Here is a 13,129-nt window from a genome sequence, read left to right on the forward strand (position 1 = left end):
TCACACAGTCACATAGTTACATTGTCACACGGTCACAGTGTCACACAATGATATCTAGATAATATTGCTGACATATGTTATTTTGTTTTGTAGCACATGGAAGAGGCGATGTATAAATTTCGAACCCGTATTATAAAGCATCTCATGACCTATATAGGATGCAACTACTTGGTGTGTGATACCATGTTCATAGAGTTGATCAACGCATGAGTAGAATCGGGAGACATGACAACTTTGGGCGATCTAGAATCACACTTCAACGGAAGAAGAAAGCATGAACTTTTATTTTTTTAAATGCTTTGTTTATATTATTTTGAACCCTAACGTGATCTACATAAGATGCAAATATTTGACTTGTGATACTATGTTCATAGAGCTGATCAACGCATGAGTAGAATCGGAAGACATGACAACAAATATTTCAGAAGACGAAAGTGTAAATTTTTAATTTATTTCACTAAATTTACTTTGTTTATTTTGTTTTGAACCTTAACTATGATATGTTTTTCTTTATTTGATAGTAGACTAAATTATGAACTCTTATATTTAGTTTTTTGTTTATTAGAAATCTGAATTTAATATGTGTGACGTTGTAGAGTAATTAAATTGACAAAAATCGCATGGATCGAAGGTTGTGACCGGTTGTGACCGACTGTGATCCATTGTGACCGAAATGTGATGTGGGACCCACAGGAAGAACTCGTCAGACTTCCAAATGTGTTTCTATATATTTCATAGTGTTTTATGAGTGTTTTTGAAAAATTTGGAATATTTCTTCTACAAACCCCTTAAAATATTTTGAAAATTTCTCACATACACTATATATCTAATATATAGACCCTGATAAACCACTCCGAAGCTTAAAAATTAAATTTTGGTCTATATTTATCAATACATTGCGGTCACGGGTCACATTCGGTCACAATGGTCACACAATGTAAAATTACATTTCGGTCACACGGTCACAATGGGTCACAACGTTGGCTCATGTGAGTCAATTTATTTAGTGTACAACACGAGTCAGATATATACGAAAATACAAGATTAAAAATACAACGTTGGCTCATGTGAGTCAATTAATATGGTACAGACACAATATTATCCAAAAATTTTAACACATACCGAAGTGCAATTTTACACTGTGTGACCATTGTGACCGACTGTGACCCGTGACCGAAATGTGTTGATAAATATAGACCCAAATTTAATTTTTAAGCTTTGGAGTGGTTTATCAGGGTCTATATATCAAATATATAGTGTATGTGAGAAATTTTCAAAATATTTTAAGGGGTTTGTAGAAGAAATATCCCAAATTTGTCAAAAACACTCATAAAACACTATGAAATATATAGAAACACATTTGGAAGAACTATCCCAAATTTGTCAAAAACACTCATAAAACACTATGAAATATATAGAAACACATTTGGAAGAACAATTTTGAAACATAAAAATCGCAAAAACCATATTCTAATATTCGAAACAATAGAGAATAGGCTTATGAGATATGTGTGACGTTGTAGAGTAATTAAATTGACAAAAATCCGATTTCTGCAAATTTTTAGGACAAAATATCAAGATAAATAGGAGAGAGAAAATATAGAAGAGAGAGAAAGCTCAATCGAAAATAATGGCGGAAGGAGAGAGAAACGTGCAAAAAATGGGAGGAGAGAGAAACTTTAGGAAAATTTTATTTTTTATTTTTTTAATTAAAAAATAAAAAATGGGAGGAGAGAGAAATTCCAGAAAAGGGGAAATTTTGTTTTTTTATTTTTTTAATTAAAAATTATATCTTAAGGGTATTTTGGTAATATGTTATTGAAAAGGGTAGATTGGAAGTTGAATTTTTTTTTTTAAAATGAGGAGGGTAGTAGGAGAAGTGTTTGTAGCACATTAAGGGTAATTTGGAAGTTCCTATATATATATATATCATATATATATATATATATCATATATATATATATATCATATATATATATATATCATGTGTGTATAATTAGGAGAAGATAAGGTGGTCAAGGACGAGGTCCAGATGCAGTTAGTTCAGGGCAAATTCATGCATATCCAACTCGGACATTGTTTGGAATATATAATGAAATGATAATATATGTAGCTCGGCTAACAAAATATATATATATATAGCTCATTTAATTATTTCGTAGCATTTTCTCTTGTTGTTGGGAATTAATCTTGTTATTGTTCCATAATTATAATATATGTGTATATATTGACAGATAATAATAATTTATCTCAAAGTAAAGGTAAATCCAGAAAAAAAAAAAATCAATTAAGTTTGTCTAGTATGATTGGAAAGAATTATCATCAAAATCATGAGAATCTAACATTTTGTGTCTGTATTTTTTTAAATATATTTATTTTAGTAGTGTATTATATTTTTATTTAATTTTAATTTTATTATTGCCTGGTTTGAATTTGGTTTTAATAAAAACGTATTATATAAAAATATTGTGAACTTTCTTGGTTATTAATTATTTTTATATTTTATTTAAATTCGATTAATATTCAATTAGTTTAATTTATGAGAATTCATCGACTTTTAGATTAAATCCAATGTATATAGAATTCAAATATGAAAATGATTTTTTAACTGTTATGTGGACGATTCAATTCAAATAATTCACAATGATTGTTCATCCTATAATGACTTTAATAACACATGAGATAGAATCAAATAATACCCCACCGTTTCACCGCGACTCGCGTACATTATGTTAACAACATAAAGATGAATATACATATATATATATATATATATATATTATTGTTATTATTACTATTGAATAAAAATTTCTCTAAGATTGCAAGGAAGTTTGGTGGGCGTTGGTGAAGGAGTGACTCTAATGAATCCATGATTGGTCGAGAAGTTGAACACCTCGAATGCCCAATTCCAAACAAATTCCTATTTGAATCTTTTCTTAATGATAAAAATAAAAATCAGTAATCATTGTGAAAAAAGATAGTTAAAAAACAAAAGGAAATTGATAAATTGTAGGAAATAAAAGAGCCTATTTTTAAATCTTGTTTCATTAATAATCATGTTGGTCGAATTTTTCAGACCATGCATGATTGCAATTGTTTTATTCTCTTTCTCCTCATGCATATTCAGGGGTTCACGTTTTCAATGGAACAGCACAAGAACACTGTGAATATACAACATGAAAATGTTGTAAGCATTACAAACACTGACAAACATACGAATTTCACGGTGGTTGAGATGTTTGGCCATCCACCTATGAACAACCCTACATATATAATGTATATATATATATATGTGTGTGTATATATACGCAGAATCGGAAGAACACAGAGAATTTATTGCGGGACAAAATTAATAATATTTTGATGGGGAAGACAAAGTTGAATACAGTGAATTTGTGGATAATATGTGTGATAGCGGCAACAATATCAATATGCAACGGTGCAACGTACTTTGTGGGCGACGGCTCGGGTTGGGACATTAGCACGGATCTTGATTCCTGGCTTCTCGGCAAGGCTTTCAACGTTGGTGACGTTCTTGGTAAGTACATCTATCTATACGTACATCTATACGTGCATACGTACATATTCATCTAATGCTTTTGGCTCTACGTACAGTATTCCAATACTCGTCACCCCACAGCGTATACGAGGTGACCAGAGACGAGTTCCAGAGCTGCAACACGACGAAGCCTCTTCGGACATTCTCGGGCGGTAATACCACCGTCTCTTTGTCGGAATCCGGCGACAGATTCTTCGTCTGCGGCAACAGGCTCCATTGCTTCGCCGGTATGAGGCTGCCGGTCCACATTCAGGGCAACTCCCCTTCTCCTTCTCCTTCTCCCGCCGGAGCTCCACAAGCCGCCGTCTCTGCCGTCACTCACCCTTCTTCCAAGAGGAATGATCCGGCGACGCCGGTCCCCAGCTCCGGCGCCGGTGACGACAGGGGTATTATGGGGATTTTGGTGTCTACGTTGTTTTCTCTCTTCCTGTATAATATGGTCTGATTATCGAGTAAAATTATATGTTCCTACACACAAAAAAAAATTATATGTGAACAATTTTATACGCAGATATGTGTGCATGGTTTCCAAAGTTTTACCGCATTTTCTTGATTTTTGTTTATACATGTTTAATTTACGACCGGTTCATGTGTAGTAAAGTCTAATTTAGACCGGTTCATGTTTTCTTGAATGGAATAAATACATAAATTTATAAAAATTGTTTTTTACGGAATAATAGACAAATTCCGCACACGTCAGCAGACGCGTTTTCTTCTCAACCTCTCATTTTCTCTCTATATACCATTGCCTTTCCTGTTCTCTCTCTAGAATTTCTCCATGAACATACTGAACAAGCTCGGATTCGGATCAAGACACACCAACATGGACCCTTCTCCGATTGCTCAGGGTCCCGATGACGATTCTCCGGCGCTGGGAAACCAGTTTGCGCAATTCGCCGCCGGATGCTTCTGGGGCGTAGAGCTTGCGTACCAGAGGGTCTCCGGCGTGACCAAGACCGAGGTTGGCTACAGCCAAGGGGTCATCCACAATCCGGCATACGAGGATGTCTGTTCGGGAACTTCGAACCATGCAGAGGTTGTTAGGGTTCAGTATGATCCCAAAGAGTGCAGCTACGAGGCGCTGCTTGACCTGTTCTGGTCGAGGCATGACCCCACCACGTTGAATCGTCAGGTGTGATTTTGATTTTGATCGTCCTTCTTCTTTGGTTTCCCCTGTTTCGCATTGATGTATAGGTTTTGTGCTTGGATTCCGCGTTTCGAGATTGACGAAAGTTTCTAGGGTTTTGATTTCAATTTTTGTGAAATTGAGTTACATTTCCAGTCAGATTTTAAATTGGATCTGCTTGATTTATCTGAAATTGATGGATATTGAAGTTTTAGATTTGGATTATAGGTTTGGAATATTGATGAAACCTTAACCTTATAGGGCGGATCTTTGTTCTTATGTGGTGAAACGGTAACCTGGAATCGATAGCATTGTAAACTAATCCCCGTTTTGAACATTTTTGCTAAATACGTTGAGTGAATCAAAGAACATAGACCGATAGAATTGATCTAAATTTGAGAATTTTGTTTTGTTTGGTAAAGTCGATAACTTTGAGTATATTGCACAAGCTGCTTCTTCCTCTGCGTACTGTCTGCATCTTTCTCAAATTTCAATTTGGATATAGAGAATTAGAGATACAGATTCAGTAAGTCTCATCTCATAGTTGCTTGGAGTGGATATGGTAATGGTCCTGATACTTTCTCAAAATTCGTATAGATTTAAGTCGGTTTTGATGTTGTTTCTGCTCGATTATGGCCTTCTCTCTAGCTTTCAGAGTTGATTTTATCTTGGCATTTCATCATTCTTCTCTTCATTCGGTGGAACATTGATTCATTTTAAATTGGTATGTTGGTAGAAGAACATCTGGGTATTTCCGGATCACGTATGTGATTAGGGTGATCTCAATTCTTACCGCAGAGGTGATGCAAAATCCCTGTTCTGTGTGATTTGATGTCATATATAAAAAAAATTGCTTGGTTGATCCTTTAAATCCCAATCTTTGCTTGCATCGTTTCGTGCATGAGACTTCTTTCAGTGATCGATCTAGACCAAGATGACAATGAATCAACATGATCTCCATGCTAGTTTTTCTCCGGGGCATTCTCCCTCGAACGATTTAACGGTCAAATGCTCTCTTATTTTCAGTATTCCATCATTTCGATAGTTCTGTTCCGTGCCTTAACATCATTGTTTCGGTATCATTTGGGGCAGGGGCACGACGTGGGAACCCAGTACCGATCAGGGGTATACTTCTACACACCCGAGCAAGAGAAGCTGGCAAACGAGTCACTGGACCGTCACCAGAAACAAATGGACAGGAAGATTATGACGGAGATATTACCGGCCAAGAAGTTCTACAGAGCCGAAGAGCACCACCAGCAGTACCTGGCCAAAGGCGGCCGGTTCGGTGACAAGCAATCTGTGGCTAAGGGCTGCAACGATCCTATCCGCTGCTATGGGTAAAACCCTGCTCGGGTTCATCGTAAAGGCCGTGGCCCTTTTGTGGTTATAAAACTTGGTGTGATTGTATTATCAATGTGGAATGTGTGAAGAGACCTGATTTTGATGTATTTTTATGACAACCTCGAAGTAAAGAGCTTGTTTCATGTCTTTTTAATGCTGAATGTATGTGACTGAGAACAACTAAATTCAGCAGGATCATTGGTTGCTTCATGTGAAAATTTGCATTTTTAGTATATTGATAAATGCGTATTTACATTTAAAAACTCTTTGAAATATTAACCCTAACTTGGATAGTTAAATCGGTGAAACTAACTTTGATAATTAAATCGGTGAAACACAGACACAAAACGTGTATACCGTTCCGACTTCAAACCTCAAATTTGGGACGCAATCACGGAACTAGTTTGGACATCATCCCAAAACATCCGATTACCAAAAAAAAACTCTTGAAATGTTTTGAATTGATAAGTGAATCAGAGATCTAGAATATTCATATAAAAAACGTGAATTTTATATTTATATAGTAGAAAGATCTTGTAAACCACATCCAAAACATTAGGAGAGAAAGATAAAAGGAAGGGGACGAACAAGCGAGTCAACAAAGACATAGTGGTCGGTGGTTAGATTAGAGGAGATCTCATCTTAGACCGAGACAAAGACAGAGACAGACAATCTTCGCAACATGTTGCTCATGTCTAAAACAAAAACGTGGTTAGCATTTTGAAGAGAGGGTTCACCACGTGGCGAGATATTACTCATTATTACGACATTTTCCTCCATCGGCTGTGGTCCCGTCGTGTCATTGGTCTCCACTCTACTTGGCACGACTCTTCATTGTTCGTGAATCGCGACTCGGGATTTTTTTTAAAATTTTATTTTGTAACTTTCATAAAAACACGTATAGTTCTGTAAAAATACTGATGGCATTAGATGCAAGCAAATGCACAATTGAAACGTCCACGAAATAAATAAACCATTCTAACTAAATTGAATATATATATATATATATATATATATATATATATATAGGGGTGTCAATTTGGGTCCGAGGTCCGAAGTCCGGTCCGGCCAAACTCGAAAATTAACGGATTTCGGGCTTAAATTTTTTGGTCCGAAAAAATCGGGCTTTCGAGTCGGGCCCGAATCGGGCCGGCCTGAAAGCCCGATATTTAAAAAAAAAAGAAAAAAAATTTACAGAGGATTTATGTGGGCCGGGCCGGTCCGCGCCCGGTATATATAGAGCCGGGCTTCGGCCTTAACTACTTAGACCCGAAAAAAATCAGGTCGGCCCAAGCCCGAAACTTTCGGGGTGTAAAATTTAGAGAGAGATGTTGATCTAGAACGATATGTAATAGGGGTCTAAAATTTAGAGAGAGAATCTGATCTAGAACGATATGTGATAGGGGTGTAAAATTTACAAAAAAAATTAACATACATATATATATATGTGGGGTTAATCAATTTAGTGCTAATTTACTAAGAACCAAATCTCAAGTTAAGCATATGATTTAATTATCCTCTTTCTTCAACAAATAATCATTCATAAATGTCACAACTTAAGAGTTCGTTGCACTCTTTTCTTGAACGGTCAATGCATGGTTGGATTGGAGATAATACAGATCATAGAAACCCATAATTCAAAACTTACTTCAAAAGTTAATTAACATTTAATAAGTGTGATCAAGAAACTGCCATAATTTTTATATATTCAATTTTTGTACTTTTTTAAAATGTTTATCTTAAAGTTTTTGAAGTATATGTAATTATCCCTTTTGTATAAAAAACGCATGTCAACCCTCTCTTTCTATATATATATGTGTGTACAATTATAGACATATGTGAATATAGGTATATATGTATGTATGGTGTACATCCATGGAAAATCCATTTTATAATAACTCATTTATTTCCTTATATATAATATAAACACCCAAAACGACGGACAGACAAAAGCCAAAAACAAAGCTGTGTTCTTGCAACACAACACTATAAGCTCCTCAAAAAAAAAAAAAAGAAGAAGAAGATATACCAATGAGTGATCATACACCGACGATGATCGACGGCAATGACCAGGATCAAGAATCGACGGCTGAGATCATGCCAGGCGTCATACCGGCGATATCGTATCTGCTGAAGAGAGTGTCGGAGATGAACCACGATCTGAGCCGTCCGTTCAGGCGGCACCAGAGGATCTCAGGCTTCCATGGACTGACAAGACCTTCGATCTCGATCAGAAGCTACATGGAGAGGATCTTCAAGTACGCGAACTGCAGCCACTCTTGCTATATCGTCGCTTATATATATTTGGACCGGTTCATGCAAAAGCAGCCATTTTTGCCCATCGACTCCTTCAATGTTCATAGGCTCATTATCACCAGTGTTTTGGTCTCCTCCAAGTTCATGGACGACATGTAAGTTTCCTATATATATATATATATATATATCCTTTTATTGAAAACAGTTTCTAAACTCCGAATGCTTTCATTACAAAAAACTTGGACCGACAGTACAATAATTGGATATATTTTCCGGTTTTACATTAACAAAATTGTGGGGGTCAAAATGAGCTCTTCTTTAATTTTGCTGATTGTGCAAAGATATGATTTGGATTTTGGTAGTTTTTTTTAAGAGAAAATCCCAAAAAAAATTTCATCTAAGCTCATCAATTTTCACAAAATATAATCTAAACTTTATATTTTATCGAATAAAACTTCAACTTAATTTTTTCATTAAAAAATAAACTCAAACTTTATAATCTTTATCGTTCTTAAACCTATTGCTCACGTGGCGTTCCGATATCCTACATGACAAGTCAACACTTTAGTCATATTTGGCACGCCATCATCCACGTGTCACGATATCGGAACATCACATCACCAATAGGTTAAAAAATGACAAAGATAAAAGTTAGGTTTATTTTTTACTGAAAAATGAAATCGAGATTTTATTTGATAAAAATAAAGATTAGATTTTATTTTGTGAAAATTGAGGAGTTCAAGTATTTTTTTTTTTTGGGGATTTTTCATTTTTTAAATAGTCACATCCGAATTTTGTCACGAGAAATAATGGATTTGTGGATATAAAAAAAACACATACGTAAATAATTGCCGTCCGTTACGTATAAATGATTATAATAAAAATGAAAACGAAAACGGGCAGGTGTTACAGCAATGCATATTACGCAAGGGTCGGGGGGATAAGCACGGAGGAGATGAACATTCTGGAGTTGGACTTCTTGTTTGGGATTGCGTTCCATTTGAACGTGGCGCCTTCCACTTTCCACCACTACTCTTGTTTTTTACACGCTTTGGAACCTTCTCCCCCAGCCAGAAGTTCTCCCCACAAGAAGTTTCATATCAATCTCCGCGAAGACGAATCTACCCTTCAGAAACAACTCGCTGCTGTATAACGTCACCGTCTAACCCTCTTCTTCGTTTGGAGGGATTTAGGCTTATTGCCACCAATACCCTTTTTTTTTTAATTCTAAATGCCAGTTAAACATTTCTGAATTAGATTTGTTTGTCGCATATGGCACTCGATTTTGTTTAAAAAAAATTATTAGGTTCATAAAGCATGATCCTATAAGACCGTCAAACCCTAATTTAAACCATTTGTTGTAATGATTTCAAATTAATCCCATAGTTGTCCGAGTGGTTCTTCGCATATCAAAACATTAACGTAACGGTGTCTTCTTAATTAATTAGATTAATGTTCATAATTTCAATAGCTGGTTGTTAGTGGATTTTTAGTAGGCCAAGTGGGCCAACTGAAAGCCCATAAAGGCCCACTCTAGTCTATACATCATGTTGAATATATATTTTTCTCCCCCACTCGTAAATTAATTAAAATATCCGCAGGCCAAATAATTATTAATGATATTCAACTAAAATATGCGTAGGGAATTTATTTGATTCGTTTTCCACTTTTATTTTTTTTTCAATTCTTTTTATTAAATTTGCATGCGATTTATGTTCTATGAGAGGGAGATGAAAAACAATTAAATACCTCTAAGCACATAACTTACACAAAAAAAAAGGAAACAGCCAATAAGAATAAAGATTAATGCAAAAAAAACACCTATAAGATCACTTATATATATATATATATATGCCACAAATTTAGAGTTACACAATGTTACACATTAGCACACCAAATTAAACCCATCACCATGCGGAACACTGATGGTAGTGGAAGTGAACAACGTGAAGCAGCAGGAGCACAAACGGTGCAAGTACTGTCTTGGAACAGGTAAGTGCTTCAAAAACGCAAAGGAATCAAGACTGTCTGAATGATTCGCCGTTTTTACTTACAAGCATGTGGTACGGATGGATAATATTACTACAGGGTATCTAGCATGTGCACGTTGCTCAAACACAGGTTCCCTTGTCCTGATAGAACCAGTGTCAACTGTTGGAGCCATAACCACCGCCGTGAGCTCCGCCGCCGCCATAACCATACCCGGAGCCGCTACCTGACCCAGACCCGGATCCGTATCCGAACCCGTACCCTCTTCCCCACCCGGTGGGTGACCGGCCTGAGCCCGACCCGTAACCCGAGCCCGAAGTCGGGGTTGAGCCCCAACCCCAGTTGTACTCCCAGTTGGGCCCATGGGCCGAGCCAGCCGCACCCTGATTGTTTTGGTCCGGTGACATGTTGCTTCGACCGGGAAACGGTCGGGAGGTTGAAAGTGTTGTGGTAATGGCCATAAGAAAACAAAAAATCAACAAGAGGGTTCTCATACTGTTCTTCTTTTTTGGTGGTTCTTTAGGGTTAATCTTTTTTTTTCCTAATAAAGGAATTATCGTGTTATGAAATTATTGTAAGAAAGCTTTGCATTATATAGGCAACAAGAACAAGCTTTTTGGAAAGACAAGTGGGCTTGATGGTGTGATATGGGCCCCACCATTAATAAATTACTGCAGTAAACTTTTGTATGGTAAACATTAGCAGCACCACCGCCTTAACGATAATTTAATAATAGTTAATAATAAATAGATTGATAACGAAGTCATATTAGTTAGTTATGGAGTTTTCACCCTTTTTTTTTTCTTCCAAGGGATAACGATGAGTAAAGATTAAAGAAGGATTTGGTGGGCAATTGCAGTGTCTTGTCGTGTTTTGTATTAAAAAATATATATAAAATAAACCCACGCCAATTATAGCAAATAAATGGAATCATATATCATGCGCAATTCATGGAATTATTACGGAATATATTAGCTTTTACTGTCCAAGAAAAGGGAAGAAAAAAAAAAGAGCATATGACATAATTCAAGATCCATAAAATCAAGTTAATCAACATCTATGCCACACGTGTATATATATGCATATAAATAAATACAATTAACCGGGAAAATTTAGAGAAGATACCAATCATAGAAAATTCTGAGAAAAACCAGTTGTCTTATTTTATTTATATAGGTTTTAGATATATATAATTCGTTCTATTAAAATTACAGATAAAATATTTTTTTTTTTAATTTATGAAATCTCAAACTAGCTAGGTTGTTTACCTTTAAAGGCATCTAATTATCTCGTGTGGATAATTTGTGGAATCCTTTTAAACATTATTTTCATATGATTATTGACCCATCTGATTTATGTATCATATAAACATACATTTTCTAGATCACTTTTCAAACAATTTTTTTTTTCTGGTTAGTCCCCAATTTTCATCGTTTACTAGTGAAATTAGGAATTTTTTTTTTGTCGAATATTAGGCTCTAACTCCTCTCGAACTTATATTCCACATCATCATATCCTTTTGAAACATTTAACACAACAATATTAGAGGCAATGATTTCTAACATTAACAAAACATATAATGGACCGTTGGTTTACATCTACTATTTGTGGGAATATGACAAAAATATATCAAATAAAAATAGGACGACGATCGATCGTGATGACAAGGAATATCGCATTACGTATTTTTTTTTACGGTTAATTACATAAGTATGATGTCAGCATATATGTCTACCTTATCCTACATCTGACTGCTAAATGCCAATGGAGCCGGGACTTCAGATAACTTCAAACACAAATGAGTTCAGTTCCAATGTATGGATCCCTCGTTATACACATTCTTGCTATATAATTGTAATAAACATTATATTTATGTATGTATGTGTTTGTATAGGAGTTTCTTGTTTGATTATGTATATATATATATATATATATATATGTGTGTGTGTGTGCGTGTGTGTGTGTGAAAGAACACATTTTCTTAAGCTCGATTGTTGTCACTAGTGGCCCTCTCTCCCCATAGAAAGCATCCTGATATTTTGTATTGACTTTTTCCAAGCCTATATGTACCATTCAAATTTGTATATTATATACGGAGATTATTAATTCATGTTGGAATTTCAAATTCAAAATTTTAAAAGGATGTAATAATTCACACTAACTATTTTTTTAATGTTCTTTTTTTTCATGACTTTTTTTTTTTTTTTTTTTTTTTTTTTGTTTTTTTTATAACGGATGATCCCTAACTGCTACCATTCGGACGCGCTGACTAGATAAACTTCCGGTCCGAGAACAGCCTTTCTTTACATGACTTATTAATTGTATACTCAAGTTGTAATTTATTTGAATTTTTACGGAGATTTTTTTTTTTCTGAATTTGTTTTGCGGTGCGAAAAAGAGCAATGCACGTGCGAAGTGTGAGAGCATTTCACAAAATATCTCAATGATCTTTCTAGTTGATGGCACCTTTTATCCCCCCTCTCTCCCTCTAAAATTTGGCAACGGTCCACACGCACTTCTAACAGTGGAGCAAGTACCATATCCATATGGTATGTTTCTTATATACATATATACATAAAGGTTTTGATGAATATATAATTTAGAATTGAAAGTTCACACAATGTATATATATCCGAAAGATATCGTTTTAAAAAGGCGTAAGTATGTGATTTCACCGTAACGTAACGCGATATCAATCCCAATATGTACGTGTGTATATATATATATATATATATATATGTATTAATTAGAGTCAGATGCATAAAAGGAAAATATCTCATGTCGACCCTCGAAATTGCATAGCATGATCCATTCCACATGCAATTGCCCCCTCCCCCCCCCCTCTCTTGCCACCT

The 13,129-nt window shown here is 35.3% G+C and overlaps 3 protein-coding genes across 3 annotated transcripts; all 3 read left to right on the top strand.

Annotated features, from left to right (window-relative positions):
- Positions 1–3,337: 3,337 nt before the first annotated feature.
- On the top strand, positions 3,338–4,071 carry LOC104801643 (stellacyanin). Its single transcript, XM_010524959.1, has 2 exons — positions 3,338–3,538; positions 3,616–4,071. Exons 1-2 carry the CDS (start codon positions 3,364–3,366, stop codon positions 4,002–4,004), a joined length of 564 nt encoding a protein of 187 aa, XP_010523261.1. The 5' UTR covers positions 3,338–3,363; the 3' UTR covers positions 4,005–4,071.
- A 235-nt stretch (positions 4,072–4,306) lies between these two features.
- LOC104801647 (peptide methionine sulfoxide reductase A1-like) lies at positions 4,307–6,239 on the top strand. Its single transcript, XM_010524970.2, has 2 exons — positions 4,307–4,691; positions 5,778–6,239. Exons 1-2 carry the CDS (start codon positions 4,338–4,340, stop codon positions 6,027–6,029), a joined length of 606 nt encoding a protein of 201 aa, XP_010523272.1. The 5' UTR covers positions 4,307–4,337; the 3' UTR covers positions 6,030–6,239.
- A 1,799-nt stretch (positions 6,240–8,038) lies between these two features.
- LOC104801652 (cyclin-U4-2-like) lies at positions 8,039–9,492 on the top strand. Its single transcript, XM_010524979.1, has 2 exons — positions 8,039–8,440; positions 9,189–9,492. The coding sequence occupies exons 1-2, from the start codon at positions 8,061–8,063 to the stop codon at positions 9,436–9,438; spliced, it is 630 nt and encodes a 209-aa protein (XP_010523281.1). The 5' UTR covers positions 8,039–8,060; the 3' UTR covers positions 9,439–9,492.
- Positions 9,493–13,129: the final 3,637 nt, after the last annotated feature.

Source organism: Tarenaya hassleriana, unplaced genomic scaffold (genome assembly GCF_000463585.1).
Source record: "Tarenaya hassleriana unplaced genomic scaffold, ASM46358v1 Cleome10, whole genome shotgun sequence".
NCBI classification, from domain to species: domain Eukaryota; kingdom Viridiplantae; phylum Streptophyta; class Magnoliopsida; order Brassicales; family Cleomaceae; genus Tarenaya; species Tarenaya hassleriana.

Excerpts from the sequence above, each read along its gene's own strand:
- LOC104801643 (XM_010524959.1), top strand. The coding sequence starts at position 3,364 with ATGGGGAAGACAAAGTTGAATACAGTGAATTTGTGGATAATATGTGTG. Across the intron at positions 3,539-3,615 it reads CAACGTTGGTGACGTTCTTG|TATTCCAATACTCGTCACCC; the intron begins GTAAGTACATCT and ends CTCTACGTACAG.
- LOC104801647 (XM_010524970.2), top strand. The coding sequence starts at position 4,338 with ATGAACATACTGAACAAGCTCGGATTCGGATCAAGACACACCAACATG. Across the intron at positions 4,692-5,777 it reads CCACCACGTTGAATCGTCAG|GGGCACGACGTGGGAACCCA; the intron begins GTGTGATTTTGA and ends CATTTGGGGCAG.
- LOC104801652 (XM_010524979.1), top strand. The coding sequence starts at position 8,061 with ATGAGTGATCATACACCGACGATGATCGACGGCAATGACCAGGATCAA. Across the intron at positions 8,441-9,188 it reads TCCAAGTTCATGGACGACAT|GTGTTACAGCAATGCATATT; the intron begins GTAAGTTTCCTA and ends GAAAACGGGCAG.